Raw genomic sequence first — 15,905 nt, 5'->3', positions numbered from 1 at the left:
CTTCAAATTGACCTTGACTTATCTTCAGATTTTGGCTACTTTTTGGAAATTGAAAACAGCTCCATGGTACAACTTGGTTTGTGTTATCTCATTAAGTTAATTGTTCTAGTTCCTGGTCTATTGACCTTTTTAACCAAACTGAAACCATCCATTTTTGTCCCGTCTTTTTGCAATAGAAAAATCCTAATGGGCTTTATTGTTTTTCCTTCTCAAAGAAATGGGACTTCTTTCTCTCCTTATTGGGCATACAAAATACGAAGTCATGTGGTTCCATTTTTTAAAATTTTACCCTATTAATCTGGTGCATATGAGATAGCTCACCCCTACTTACATTAATATGGTTAATTTAAATATTAATACTCAACGGTGAATGTGTTGGGAAGAAATTGAAAGACACACTTAGAACTCATTTGAGAGAGAACTATTTCCCAAGGGTACAAATGACATCCATTCAATCATTTATACTGAAGATACCTTTACCAAGTCAGCCTTGAATATAATATTTCATATTGTATATCTCTAAGTCCTACTCAGCCTGTAAAACAAATCCACCAAATGCTGCCTCATGGCCTTATTTTCCATGTCTTTTCACTACCTCATTAGCTCATTTCTCATTGATAATGAGTAACATTGAACCATATTAAAGTTAACCTTTCACTTCCAATACATGATGATATCCCATCAGTAGCATCCAATGCCAACTCAGTACAAGCATCATTCTCAAGGACAAAAGTATGCTACTAAGATCTGTAGTCCATCTTTAGGTTATTGAGCTATTTACAGAATTCCAAGCTTGTTAAATGATTTGGATATAATATTGTACAACTTGGCATATAGGAGATTAGGTGGCTTAAGACTACTACTTTAACATATGTTCTTTCCATAAACCCTGCACATACACCCTCACCTGCAACATCACCCTCACTGCACCACTCGTGGCGTGCCTGTGAGTTGAGTGCTGACCCAAGCCAGAACACTGGAAATAAGATTTTCTGATCAGCCAACTATGCATCTAAAGGTCAAAGCTCAAGATAATATGCTAACATTATGTGAATCAAGAGTTACATTATTTTTATAACACAATCACATTCAACAGGATGAATGCGATGAGAGCGGATATTTTCATCTGGGATGCTGAACTTATGTTCAGCCGGTGGCGGAGAGTCAATCCCCTACAATCAAAGCTCAACAGCTGAGCTGTTATCCACTATTTCCAACCTTATCCTAGCTCCATCCAAGTTGTACTTCCAAAACCAGCTCCCCCTGTTCGTCCCCTCTTCTCCCAGTGGGTGCAGAGTTGCCTTGAAACCTGAACGAGACGATAGAATTGGGGACTTCAGATGGAAAACCGATGATGGGAAGATCTGCTATCAAATAAGTTTTTAAGTTAGACCTGAGGTACAGGGGCCCAGACGCATCTTGAACCCATCAGGAACCTCAAAGACATGGCTTCCGTGGATGGTCACGTCGGCTGCCTCGAACTCCGCATTCCCATGCAGCACTATTCTTGCACTCTCCACCCTCTGGACATCGTTCTTCCAGTAGATGTTCTTGGGCGATGACCAGTCAATGCCCTCGTTGATGACCCGGACATTTTGCAACTTGCACCTTCCGCACCTTTTCCCATGAAATAAGAATATTATCCTATCGCTCTCAGAGATATATTAATATAAATTGAGATTCACACCTAAATCCATATTGGAGAAGAGGTTGACCGTGTTCATCCATTTCCATGGAACCCATGATGTTATCCGCCAGGATTATGAGGCTTCCGTCAAGCTGGACAGAAAAATAATTGTATGAAAATATCGGGATTTTCAGAGTAATAACCGTAAAAAAATATACCTGGACGTCCCTCCACAGGAACTCAGCCACCTCTAGTTGCAATTCAGAACCCTCTGAGATCGAGCCCCCGTGGAACTGTTCAGTTTTCCAAGTATAAAAATGAGACATTCTTTCTCAATCGTGATTTTATGTAAATGGATGAAACAAGCTTGCGGACTGTCAACCTCTCCAAGTACATTCCTTCCATGTACTAAAGAAGATTTATTTATCTAATTTTATGGATCAGAAAGACAGCCAGAAAACCGAAGAAGAGAGACAGAGCTCAAGAATGCAAAAAAAATGAGAAACGAATTTTTTATTTTACTGAGTGACAAATGCACCAGAAATGGAAGAAAAAAAGGGAAATCATTGTATATGCGAGCAAAATCGTTCATGAAAATAATTTTACTTTCTTTATTTTAATGAATCACAAAGGCACCATAAACAGCATGTTTCCGGAAGTACCTTTTGCCTTGTCACATCCCAAAGGGGCCCCAGAGCAGGATGAAGAAGAATGAGGAATGGTGGTCCAGAATACAAATACTCACTGTTGTCCTTTATCTGAGAAAGAAATACAGTAGTTTACATGATCCGAACATAGGTTAAACACACCAAAAGCTTATGTTGAATTTAAATATATTCTTTCACGTCGAATATGTTCGTCTGGCATTAAAAATGATCACAGATATTGAAAACTCATGAGTTCATTTTGAAAAGTGTATGTTCCAAACTTACGTCAAAAGATCCGATTTGTATGCATCAGGACAGTGACGCAGAAATAAAGCATTATCACAAGGTGAAGTGGGGGTAAGACAACTTATAATATTACCTTCGGCATTTCTATATGACAAACCGAAAGAAGATCAAAAGCATTTCGCAAAATGTCCAACAGCGCGCCATCTGGAGTCTGTTAAGAAAAAATAAATACCACTACGTCAAAAGATTTGAAGGATATTTAGTTTTACCGACCAACAAGTTTTAAAATTCAAAACTATAAGCCGTTGGGAGAACAGATTCGACGTTCATAAATTCAAGTACAAATTCAGCTTAAAAAGACATTAACTAAGACCATTTCTGCCAAGACATTATGACATCCTATCCTAAGATGGTGATACAGTATGATAGTTTTCATGTTTTGAGTTTCACGCATCTTTCATGAGATCATGCATCAGTTGATTCGACCTAAATAAGTCCACTGATACAATAGCGTATTTAATTTTGTCGTAGCCAATTACGCCAAAACTTTAACATTTCAGTTTTTACAATGTTTCTATGAAGGTAAATCGGGCTAAAATTACACAAACGAGACGTGGAAAGAAATCAAAAAATTGCAACATGATACCTGATGCAGAGAGCTGTCATTTTGTCGTCTTTTCTTTTTTGCAGAAGAAGTCACACGCCTTCTTTGATTATAAACGATGAAAGTGTCCAACTCCTCTTTGAAAACAGTTCAGGAAAACAAATTAGTTTCTTTCAAGGAAACGCCAAAAATTATAAATTAAAAATAAATTTTACATATAAATAATCATGATAACTGGGCTCCTTAAAAATGAAGTTCTAATTCAATACAAAGGCATGGACAGAAGATTTGACAACGAATTGTTGCCAGCATCTCAAGAAGAATCCAGTATTAGAGTAAAAAAGGATACCTTCAATACTCTCACTCTTTCGTGAATGGTATACATTCAGAAAATTTTCTGCAATACTCTGCATCGTGCACTCCAATCTACCTCCAGGAACACTGCAGGAGAAAATTATTGCGGTGTTCAAGGTTGGAAACCAAGGATATATCAGTTTTTGATATAATCCCAAGGAATTGAGCGTGGCGCATTTAAAAGCAACCAGAAAAAATCTTTCAAGAAAAACGCAACCAGAAAAAAGAATTGAATGGACGGATGATAAGAAAATAGGAATATAATTCTAAAGACTAGAATACAAGCGCACAGTCATGATGGAACTATCTTTTCACATATTTAGGGGGTATTAGTACAATTTTTTTAATCAAATCGTAATTCTTTTCAATCCTGCATGTCCTCAGGAAATCTAGAACTTTATACGTCACAAATTCAAAATTATATCTTTTTGAAAAATCAAAATTATAACCATCAAAAATCTTAAACGATGTCACATCATTGCCGCCACCGGTTAATATAAAAAATGAGGAAAAAGTGCTTAAAACTCCACAAAAAGAATCTTTAGTGAAGATAGTGTTTTGAGAGTCGAATGCAAAGATTCAATACTTGCAATGTGAGTCACAGACGGGTGATTCTAATTAAACATAATTCTAGACTAATCGAAGCAATTTCTGTCCGAGCAAGATTGTCTGCAAGGCCAAGTACATCCTCAAAAATATAAGCGAAGTGTCATTAACAGACCTGCGCTTTATTCCAAGGTAGTCAACGTATTGTACTGGCTTCTTCAAATTCAACACCATTCCAGGCAGGGAGGAAGCGCTTTTACTTGATCCAACTTTCTCCGCAGATCGCAAGTCAACATAGAGAATATTTGTGTTGGCCGGAAGTTCTGCCTCTGAGCTTCAACACGATAAATGAAACAATAAGTAAACTTGAAAAACACAAAAAATGAAACAATAAATAAACTTCAAAAATAATGAATGAAACAATAAGTAAACTTGGAAATCGTCACATAAAATTACACTGAATATCAAATAATGTGGTGCCGGGATGAGTAGAAGGATCGCATGATGAGCACATGAAATGGTTCATGGGTCTCCTTCCCGTAGGAATAAGAATATCATTTTTTAGACCAATCAAGCTGATCCGAACCAAATATAAGGCCAACTATAATGCCATATGTTAAGGATCGACGTTTCAAGAAAGACAATTTGTGGATGAAACGCCCTTTCTACTTTTAAAGATTAGATTACTTGATGAAACTATTAATACCTGTTTGGCGAGAAATGGCCGTCTGTTATTCCAAACTTCTTGAATTCTGTGTATTCAATGCATGTCAGGCCATATGCATACTTCCTGTCAACGGTTTTTTTCTCTACGAGAACATTAATGCCCTCTGTAGCCGCTGGACTCCTCTGGCATGAAGCAAAGCCCAACTTCTGCAAGGACCACTCTGCTTGTTGTCAATCAATTAAAGATGATATAAATAAAAAAGGTTTACCAATTTCCCGAATCCTATTATAAAGGAACATAATTCACACAATTCTAGTAAAAGGTCCGCTCCCATCACTGCAATAACTGAGAAGATTGAAGACAAATATTTCTTTAAGAAGAAAACTAGAAAATCGTTCAATATTTATTTTACTGCATACTGGTACAGTCTTATAATCATCATTTTAACAAAGAAAGAAGTTACACGTCGATGATTCTGGGTTGGCATATTATGGCATGATATTTCAGGATCCAGACTGAAAAAAACGGGACAAAATAAGGTCCTATCAGCCGACTTGGTTTACCATTAAGCCAATCTCTCACAGATAAATTGTCTGCACTGTAGATCAACTGATTGTTTGCAGGTGAGCCAAAAGATAAACAGGAAAAAGCAATCATTTCAACATTTATCTTAATGTTTGACTTTCTCTGTATGGATTTACAGCAGAGAAAAGTAAATGGATCTATAGCAGAGAGAACCTTCCAAAAATTCGATTCAAATTTAACGAAACACATTCAAACTAAAATGAGTGCAAAGAAGCCCCAAAAAACTAAGAAATCTGACCTTCTGGTGGTGAAGTCCAATACCTGCCAGTGCCAACAGAGTAACATCCGTTGCAGCCACCACATTACTGCAAAACAAGAATCCATTCCCTGTAATAAGGACTTTTCCGATTTGACAAAAAAAGGACACGTTGACACATGCCATTGATTTTAGTTGACTCTTTGCTCAATGATTTTGTCAATGTCACATAGCAGCTAAATACAACCGTTCATACTTTTCTCACAACGCCAGCATCATAGAGAACAACAATGACGTTGATGGTTGGGGCTGACCGTCCATCAATTCCCATCATTTTCAACATGAACAGTCAACTCGTCCACGTCAATGCATCCATCAACATCAAAACGGGGTTTTTGATGTGTATGAATCCTTAACTAGTTGTCAAAAATACTACTAAAAGATTCAATAAAATTGACCTGACTTGGCGTATAGTTGCACCCTTTCGTCCTCGGTTAAAAAACCACGTGAAAATTCCTTTATCATGCGCCAGCTTCCAAATCGCACCATGACCACCGGGTCTGCAGACTGGGGAGAACTGATCGCTAATCAACCACCGACCATCCTGTGCCGATACAACAGGTACCAGAGGCTACCAATGAAGAAAGATGAGGAAATCGTAAGCATATCACCATAAAAAACAATCAATATACAAGGTTACTGGCATAGTATCAAATTTAGGTTTTCCGAGAGGAACCTGTTCAAAAAGCTGAAAATTTTGGCGACCTCTTCCAAACCATTCAAGCCTTTTGCAGAGAGAAGTAATTAGAGAATGATTGTCTTTGGCTGAACTCGTCATGATTGCAACCGGGGTGATGCATTGTTTCCCATATAGCTTGAAGTAAAGAAATTCCCTTGCCTATGAATCAAAAACAGGGAAAATAATCCCCATCTGAATTAAACAGTGTTTCAAGCACAAATGACAACTGAGAGCCAATAGCGAACTAAACTTAAAATGTCGGCCATTATATTCAGCATTCTACATTTAAGACAAATCCAGGCAAAACCCTAAATCATCTGAAGGTAAATGAAACATCGAAACAATGTATCTTTGAAAAAGAGATACAATGAACAATACTATACGGAAAAGTTACACATCATTAATTCTCTATAGTTTGAAAATACCTGAAGATCTCTTATCAGACCTTCCAACAGAGTTCGCCCGCAAAACATGAGCATTGCAGCAGGCAGACATTTTCTTGTGTCGGGGTCAATCAGCCCAAGACGATCTCCAGAGCCTCCAAGAGGGTAAATTTCTCCGAGATCTGGCATACCCTGGCCACATTAAAAATGCGTTGTTGAATCTGAAAGTGACCCTGATGTATTAGAGTTGAGTTTCTCCCATTCTTATTGTAAAATCTCAGTTAAGATTCGCAATAATGTATAGCTTCCGACTAACCTCGATTCCCCATAAAGCTGCTTGGAACGCATCTTCTGTCTGTTTATCAAGATTGAGACCATTAGGAACATGAAAATCCATGTGTCGCTGCCCCCTTTCTTCGTCTACATGACTGGACCAAGCCCGTGATTTCCCTTCTATTGTCGATTGAGAAAGAAGCCTAAGAATCATGACTTGATACCTGAAAGAACAACCCATGCAAGGACGATAACTATAAGCCCTCCAAAAGGCTGATGATTGGGTTTTCCAATAATTTGCTCATAAAAACTTTGCAAAGTTTAATGTGAAGGCCAAGACAAATAATCGAAGGAATCACGAGAAGAAGATATTGTAATTAGACATAAAAGAACACAGTCTACAGACTCCTCACGTCGGAGAAGAGCTTCAGTAGACGGAAGATGACTGGTTTCTCATAAAAACATCGATGGACTCCAGAAAAAGAATACCGAGGTGAATCACAAAGGCAATGAATATTTTCCACATATAAAAGCACATATCTTGCTCTTCAATGTATAATCAGGTGATAAATGTTGAAATAACCCACATTTTCTGCCAAACAAATCAGGACGCGCAAGTTGATCTCGCCAAAAGATTTGGCGATTCACGATTAACTTACCCGATGATGCCCCCAATTGAGCTATAGAAGTGATCGACCTCTTCTAACATCGACAGAAGCCCATTCAACGCCATATTTCCAACTCCATTCAAGTATTCCCCACCGCCGTTCAAGTCAGAGTTCCAATTTTCAATCATGTCCGCCAACACATACAGAGCATTCTTCAATGCGTTTCCATGAGACGTCACAACATTCATTTCTCCCCCCACGTCCGAGAAAAGAACATGGGCTTGACCAGCCGCGACAAGGCACTTGACCAAGAACGCCTGCGAAGAATCCAATCCAGAGAGAAGCTTAGAACACCGCCGACCGCCATCGCCGAACAACTCCTTCACCCTGGGATCATCGTCGAGCACTCTGATCTTATCTCTGAGGCTCTTTGAGGATCGTAATCGAGAACAAATACCCTCGAGCCGCGAGATTTCCTCCCACACGTCGAATTCGGGGGCGGGAGCTTGCTCCAAGGGGGCGATGGACACCTTCACGACGGTTCTCAAAGCGCGAGAATGGCGAGCGACGGACGATACTTGGATCACCGACGACCAAGAGAGAGATCTCCATGAGAATTGCGCGATGGAGGAAGGATAAGAAGCGATGGAAGAGGGTAGGCGGGTCGACGGAGGAGGACGAACGCTCCATCCTGCCTTCGCCATGACCGCCCCCTTCACCTCTCTCTAGACTAGAGCTGATGGGGAAGACGAAGAGAGAAGAGAGCAGCAAGTCTAGTTTAAATACCGCGCGCTCGAAGAGAGAGAAAGAGAGCGGATAAGAGAAGATGCCGAGCGGCAACGAATATCCAAAGGGGGGAAAAAATAAGGTGGGGCCCACTGTCAAGCTGGGCCTGCTGTTGGGCCCACTGGAGTTTTCTTGGACAGGCCCAATTTCGGAGAGCGGGGATTCTTGATAAGGCGCTGTCCGACGTGGCACGTTGTTTGGGTTTGGGGCTATCGTAATGCTGACGTGGATCTTGGGACCTGAACATGTGAGAGGAGATGCTTGGGCATTATGAGGCTCATGTCACAATGTATGGTGGGGAGATGAGTATGCTGATTCTTCAAAATCAGAGGTAATTAAGAATTTTTTATTATTATTTTTAGAGTTGAATTTGTGTTGCTCATCTTCTGACTCACTTTTAAGAGTCTTTTATTTTCTACTGCAATTGAAATTTCATTTTAGTCAAACTTGCATGTTATTAGGCATTTTTGTGGCAAAAATAGATTAGTAATATATTAGTCGAGTTCAAAGAACATCTCTAATAGTTTCCCTAATATTTAAATAGAAATTCCCTAATTTCCTTCAAAAAATATTGGTGTATTTTCTATTTGTATCTCTAGCCTAATACTGCAATTGTTTTGATGGATTTTATGTAATGGTATTATATTAATTATATATCAACTGAGTTCTTAAAAGATTGAAATGAGCATATTTGTCATTCACATTATACCTCATGATTCTTTATAGTGTGTATTATGTAGAAATCTGTGAAAAATTTTCCTCCCCCATTGATATTGTTATTTTGCCTCGGGATATTTACTTGTTCTCTCTCTTGGCAAATGTTCTTCAAGATATTGGTTTTTAGAGGATGTTTATGCCTATTATGTGTATCCTATACTATTTGTGAACAATAAAAATATGTTTCTCTATATTTTATGTGTTTTGATTTATATAAGTACCCTGAAAATTTCTAAGTATGCTTGAAAAAAATGAAGGTTCTTAATTTTTATGGACAATACTTGATGTTTTGATTTCTTAGTGTTTTAGAGACACACATATATAATTATTTATTAGAAATTATTCATTTTATTTTTAAAAGTCTCCAACAATTTAAAGGTAACTTTACTCGATTCATTTAGGTTTTGATTTTTCTTGAAGACAGAAGATACGGTACCAATAAAATATGAGAAACTAATGAGAAAGAAATGAAGAATCGCAAGATTATTTCTTACATTTGATGAATAGTAAGCGTCTGAGGATATCTAATATTCTAATGCATCTTTGTAACTCAATCTACGTGTGTTGGCAAAGCTAATGTGCATTTTCCCAAAAAGGAATTGGTAATTTATATATTTATATTTGCATAATGATATCTGAATATGGAAGAGAATTCCCCATCATATGGGAATTGATGAAACAGAAACTTAGGTATTTTTAAGAAGATTCAATAAAAAAAAGAGATCTTCACCAACGGGACTACAGACTAAAATTTTTAACAGCATTTCTAATCAATGAGGCGGAGCTAAGGAGATGGCGCAACAACTTTATACAAGTCCAGATGACACAGCCATGTCTTCGGTACTCCTGTTACCTGTATCCTCACTCTTACCAAGCGTTGGTCTTGTTGGCTAAGGTACAACCTAAAAATGAGAAGGTGTGAATTAGGCATATAAAATTATAATAAATATAATATGTTTAACAAATATCTTGATTAAATTATAATAACGAATATAGGGAATACGTTTTTTATGTAGATTAGTTGGAGTCCTTTAATTAATATCGTAGCAATGCATGAGACCCTCAAGCCAAAAATTACTTGGTCAGAGAAATGCTTAGGACAATTTCAATAAAACAATTGCATCTCTGACCTTGACCTCTGTAGTCTTCCCTGGAGGACCATTATACTGCCTCCTATGAGTCAGTATCCTAAGCCTTTTTTAGGTTGGGCCCCAGAGCCTTCTAAGAAGTAATTTTGATATGTTGATACTTTGGTCTAAAACCACTCATTCATACTCTACCAAATAATTTATGACTATCCTCTTTTATAAAATATCCAATGAATTTCTACATATATTTTTTCATTAATTCAATTTGGCTTAATCGAGAAGAAATGTTTACCAACATTTCTCTCTAGGAAATTCAGAAAGAGTTCAGTCATTGAGTAGTTCATAAATAGATATCGCCATAAATTCCACTTTTATATATTTAAGAGTATAAAATTACCATCTTTAATCATAAATTAATCATAAGATTTTTCTTACTCTCTCTATGATTATTTAATTTATCATTAATTTCCCTGATATCTACATAAATGATTAAGCGAGGCAAATGTATATTTTGGTATGAACTGAATTTCTTACAATTATTAAATTTATCCTCCAAATTGTGTTCATTACTAATACCAACATACTCCATTGAGATACTCAATTTACATGTGCTTATATTTATACCTCAGTTTACAATTTGTAAAACAAATCAACTATATATTTTTCTTCTAATCGATAGGGTCCTTTTCGGTGGTAAATAATTTCATAGATTCATCAAGTCTATCATAAGCTCCAAGTTTTGTATAGATTGTGACTTTTATCTGGAATTATGGGTATCAATATTTATTATCAGGTTATTACTCACTTGTTTAATCACTATAAGTTCTTATTTTATTCTAAAAATATATTTTTTAAAATAACTGACATTTAAAGGCATTCCTTTTATTAATATGCCATTTAGAGGTATTTTTAGATATAATGTATTGGCAAGGATGTGGTCCGGTCTCAGTCTGGTTTTAGCAAAAACTTAACCTAGACCTGAAGTTCAGTCCATTTTTTCTCTGGCCAGGTTAACTAGTCAATGTTTAAAACTCTTTCTAAATCTTAGAAAATATCTTAAGTAAATCTTATAAAATTTAAGTCATATTTATCAAATATGGTTTTCCCATTTAAAGGTATTCAACAGAAGTGGTCTCCCTTTCTCTTATTTAGCTCACCTTTGCTCTATTTGGTCATCTGAACACATCTTAAGTTGGTTTATTTCAATATCAATGAATCATTTAAAACATTAAACATTATAATTTAAAACAATCTCTTATTTACATCATTCATCATTATTCATTCCTCCTAGATATGTAAGGGACGGTAGGCAGTAATTTATAAAGATGGCCATATACACACAATATTTTAATAAATTACATAAAAAATTAGAAAATATGGTTAAGTTCATTTTAAGATATCATTTAAAATTATTTTTTAAATCTGTACATTCTGGAGGCTCATTGGGGGCTATAAAGGGGGGGAAATAGGCTGTTATAAGCAGTTGTTATTTGATCAGTAGTTTGGCATCCATGGAGAAGGCGTCTTGATGGGGCATTCTATTTGATCAAGTCTATGTATCGATGATGATCATGGGTAGGTTTCCAGGAGCCACAAGCTTTATTAGCAGTATATTTGGAACATTTTTGCTCTTGTCTACCTCCCACACTAAGCAAATCAATTGGTACTCACCAAGTTGAAAGATTCGGTCATCTCATGTATGCCCTGTCCATGGCAATAGAAGCTTTGGAAAATCTGAGCTGGAAAAGTGGGATCAGATAGAGCTCAAATTTGGGAGACTCCTTGGTGAAGCCCTTAAGTTGACATCTTCCAAGGTGATGGATGGATGTTTCTATGGACCCTTCTTGGATTTTTAAATCAAACAGTGTGATCTTAGTTTTTGAATTATTCATGACTGTGATTTTCAGATAACTGGGGAGATTCATGGCTCATTTCCATTCAACGCCTATCTTAGAAGTTTATACTCCTATTAAATTAAGAAACACAACAAAATATGTATACAGAATGACACAACATACTATTACTGATAAAATGAGGATGGTTGGACCAGTATCATTTAGGTAAAGATTCCACTTAATTGATCTGTATGAATCCCTGGATGATAATATATTTAGTTATAAATGATGTTGATGTTGGAAATATCAGTGGGTTCCAATTTGATTGCACATTTCACATCCAATTAATTATTTAGTGATATAACATATTAATTATAATGTATGCTTAATATACTAATTATAATGCATGTGTGATGCTTATCAATACATGCAATAGCGAAGTGAATTTTGATGATATCTGAATATTACTTTTCATAGGGTACCGGAGAAGGACATCCAAATAGTGGTAACGAATATCACAATCTAGCTTGCTCATATGATGAGTGTGACTATATTAGGTGTCCTAGGGAAATATTTCACTGAACTGAGTCATATCAATTCTTTAATCTTTTTATACCTAACATCAATCAGGTTGATTTGAGCCACAGTTGTGTCAATGATCCTTAGGCATTAGGCACCAAAGAAACCTTGTGGATGGACAATGGTGTTTTGACTATGACCAACAAGTATTAAACCATGAAATTCTAAATCTTCCAAGCTCTGATGCAGGCACGGGAGATTGACTCGAGGAAGAATATTGATTTGGGTGGGGGTGTAGGTAAATCTCTGCCACTTAAGTTATTAGAGAAGGTGTTCACACATTTCAATTAATTAGAATGACTGACAGGGGTTTGATGGTTAACAATACCCCAAGTCATTAAGGAGTCTCTTGTGGATTAAATATTATACTTACATAATGACTTATGATGTTAAAGTTTCCATGAGAGATGAGATATATTCCTTTGTATCTTCTATTGTATGATGTATACCTAGGCATCCCATGGCCTGGAATCTCTGTCTTATCCATTTGGTTATATCTATATCTTATGAGATAATGTATTTTTTGCCATAGTAAATTAATACGGTGACTAGGTGAGTGAATTAAATTTATTAGACCATAGAGTTATTAACTAGCCGGTGGTGGATAACTCTAAGCTTGGTGACTTTTATGAAATCTTTCTGAGGATGGAGACTTCTATAAGACTTTGCAACAAGATTTTATGAAACTTTACTAGAGAGTGTAAATGGAGGGAACCATGATAAACCATAAATTTGGTTGAAATAAGTCACTTAAAGGATCTAATTTATTTTTTAAAATTCTTCATTTAAAAAATGGTAAATGAAGGTTGAATCAAGGGAATATGGACGACAGAGTAACTATTAATAAAAATCTATGTCAGAAGATTTTAAGAGGTTTTCATATTTTTTCATTTTTTAAATTTAATAAAAAGAAAGAACAATATTAAAAAATAATTTAAATAAATAAAATAGACATTTATTTCTATTTTTAATATGTTCAAATAAATTAAATGATATTAAATTTACACAGTAGAATGTTGGAAATTATTATAACACAATTTATTTCAAACAATTCAATACCCTTGGCTAGCACTCAAGCAATGAAATTTATGGGTTGATAAACTAATTGGGGTGGAATTGGGGGAAGCTTAGGATTAATGTAGTTTGTTGTATTAGGAAGCTTGTAATCTAGGGTATCCATTGGAATTCAGGGAATTCAATGAGAAAATTAAAATAAAAAATTGAGATAAAAAAAACCTCATTGTCACTTTCCGTGACTGAATGATGATTTCCTTTTAACAACCTATATAAGAATCCAACTCCCTCTCACTCTCACTTTGAAGAATAATGGAGAAAAAATTGTTTGATGCATGCCCCTTTCATCCCAAATTAGAATAGATTTTCTATTTGATTCTGTGGATTAGTTCAACAGATGGTAGAAAGATAGGGGAGAAAAGTTTTATTAGAATTAGAATTTAGTTCCAGGATTGTGAGAGATGCTTTTAAGTTGTTCATGTGCGTATCCTCCAGACACCAATTGATTGAGGGACTGTTGGATCTCCTCTTCTTGTTTTCCAACTGTTTTGGAAGATATAGTTGATATTCTCATCATTAAGCAGTTCTAGAGGAGTGATTAAGGGGTAAGACAAAGAAGAAAGAAGCGGGCACCCATGTTTGTCTGGCATGTGCACGTAAAATGGATGCCCCCTATCTAAACTTATAAAAAACCCTTTTCAGTTAGTTTTTCCTTGACCTGATTTGTATATGGGATCAATTGAGAATGCCTTCTTTAAGTTTCCTATTACACTCACCAAGGATTTGAGGCATCTTCTTCTTCGATTCAATATCTTATTATATCAAGGGTGGACGATCTGATCTTGATCACTCAATCACTTTCTATTTGTTGGTATGTTCGAGCTACGTCATGTTTCAAGCCCATAATTAGAGGCTCTATGTCTTAATGAATACATAGATGTCCCTGATGCCTTAGCCAAATGGAGAAATTATACAATTGTGACATGAATAAATATAATTGATGTTTAGGTGTAAGAATATTAAGGGATTTAGATGCATCACATCAGTGAAATATTTCTCCCAAGAGCATCCACCATTTGTCCTAAGTTTCACCACACTAATGGCCACAAATCAGTAATACTTATTGTATTTGTAGGATCAGACTGTGAAATTTTATCTGGATTAATTGATGCCATCTTGACTATCTATTGAATAGGATTAATTAGAATACATCCTTAGAGACAAGTCAAAACTGTATTATGATATCATCATAATTATCTAACTCATTGCATGTATTTAGGGACTTCATTATAAATATAATATGAGAATAACAATTAAGAAAAAAAATTTCCAATAAACATAAATAATGGACTAACAGTGACATAATATCTAACAGTTTCATAATTATTTCCAGTGTTTGACCCAACTCTTTAAGATGGCTTACATGTGCTCCAAATTTGACCTTCTTGTGTATTGGACCTCTTTTTAAGTTTAGGATATGTATTGGGTTTTATAATCTGATGTAAGACATGTCTTGGGCTTTCTTTTTCCTCTCATTTGTATCCATAAACCAGCACTTAATTTATCTAACTCCCTAGTTCCGAGGAAAACATCAAGCATATGTTAGAAAAATTGCTTCTCCCTATGGTTAGTCTCAAAATTCAATAAAATAGTATAAATTTTATTTTTTTCATTTTAACATAAAATGGTGGTAACGAATGTACATACCTAAAGATAGGTAGAAAACAAAGTAAAAAGGCATATTGTCTTGATGGAATTTGATGTTACTAGGGCATCTGTGTTTTGAAAACCATGTGAGTCATTCTTGACTGCCCTTCCCTCTATTCTTTTGTTCTTCCTAAAGCATTTGTTCTAGTGAGTTTAGATGGAAAATAAATCACACCTCTAGTAGCACACTTTGAGCTAAATAAGAGGATATTAAATATCACAAAGAATGAGTTGATATGTTTAAAGCCAAAACATGTCAAAGTGATTCATCAAAAGAACCAATAAATTACTGATTTAATCTGTGGAAAGGTGATGATTTCAGTATTATCTATTGAGACCCATTTATTCAATACTCTGATAGAGCCAATTTTGATAATACTATTGGTAAAATAATCAACATACTTAGATAATGTATAAGATCTAAAGTTTTCTTCTGTAAGTTAAGTCAAGCCAAGTGATTATCACTCGCGTCTCATTTTTCCTTTGCAGATTCATGCACTATGGCCTCCCTACTGATGATCGGGTGACCTCTATTATTCTGTCACTTAGTTTGCCTGCCATTATTGTCCAATATCTCCTTAGGTTGAGACTATGGAACACCTTTTCTTGCACAATAAGATTGCTATAGACTGTTGGCACCAATTTACTCACCATTGACATCTGCTCTTACGCACCCATACTACACTAACACCAATAGAGTGTTT

The 15,905-nt window shown here is 35.8% G+C and overlaps 1 protein-coding gene across 1 annotated transcript; it reads right to left on the bottom strand.

Moving 5' to 3' along the window:
• Window positions 1-1,013: 1,013 nt before the first annotated feature.
• On the bottom strand, window positions 1,014-8,236 carry UGP3 (UDP-glucose pyrophosphorylase 3). Its single transcript, XM_078579395.1, has 16 exons — window positions 7,527-8,236; window positions 6,911-7,091; window positions 6,637-6,786; window positions 6,209-6,370; window positions 5,931-6,103; window positions 5,515-5,581; window positions 4,731-4,897; window positions 4,200-4,358; window positions 3,474-3,565; window positions 3,167-3,261; window positions 2,654-2,731; window positions 2,290-2,385; window positions 1,846-1,920; window positions 1,688-1,779; window positions 1,394-1,617; window positions 1,014-1,309 (listed from the first exon to the last, which is right to left on the bottom strand). Exons 1-16 carry the CDS (start codon window positions 8,177-8,179, stop codon window positions 1,179-1,181), a joined length of 2,595 nt encoding a protein of 864 aa, XP_078435521.1. The 5' UTR covers window positions 8,180-8,236; the 3' UTR covers window positions 1,014-1,178.
• Window positions 8,237-15,905: the final 7,669 nt, after the last annotated feature.

Source organism: Wolffia australiana, chromosome 1 (genome assembly GCF_029677425.1).
Source record: "Wolffia australiana isolate 7733 chromosome 1, ASM2967742v1".
Taxonomy (NCBI): Eukaryota; Viridiplantae; Streptophyta; class Magnoliopsida; order Alismatales; family Araceae; genus Wolffia; species Wolffia australiana.
This window is presented reverse-complemented; position numbering and strand designations above follow the sequence as displayed.

Excerpts from the sequence above, each read along its gene's own strand:
- UGP3 (XM_078579395.1), bottom strand. The coding sequence starts at position 8,179 with ATGGCGAAGGCAGGATGGAGCGTTCGTCCTCCTCCGTCGACCCGCCTA. Across the intron at positions 2,732-3,166 it reads ATGACAGCTCTCTGCATCAG|ACTCCAGATGGCGCGCTGTT; the intron begins GTATCATGTTGC and ends TTTTCTTAACAG. Across the intron at positions 1,618-1,687 it reads CTTCTCCAATATGGATTTAG|GTGCGGAAGGTGCAAGTTGC; the intron begins GTGTGAATCTCA and ends TCATGGGAAAAG.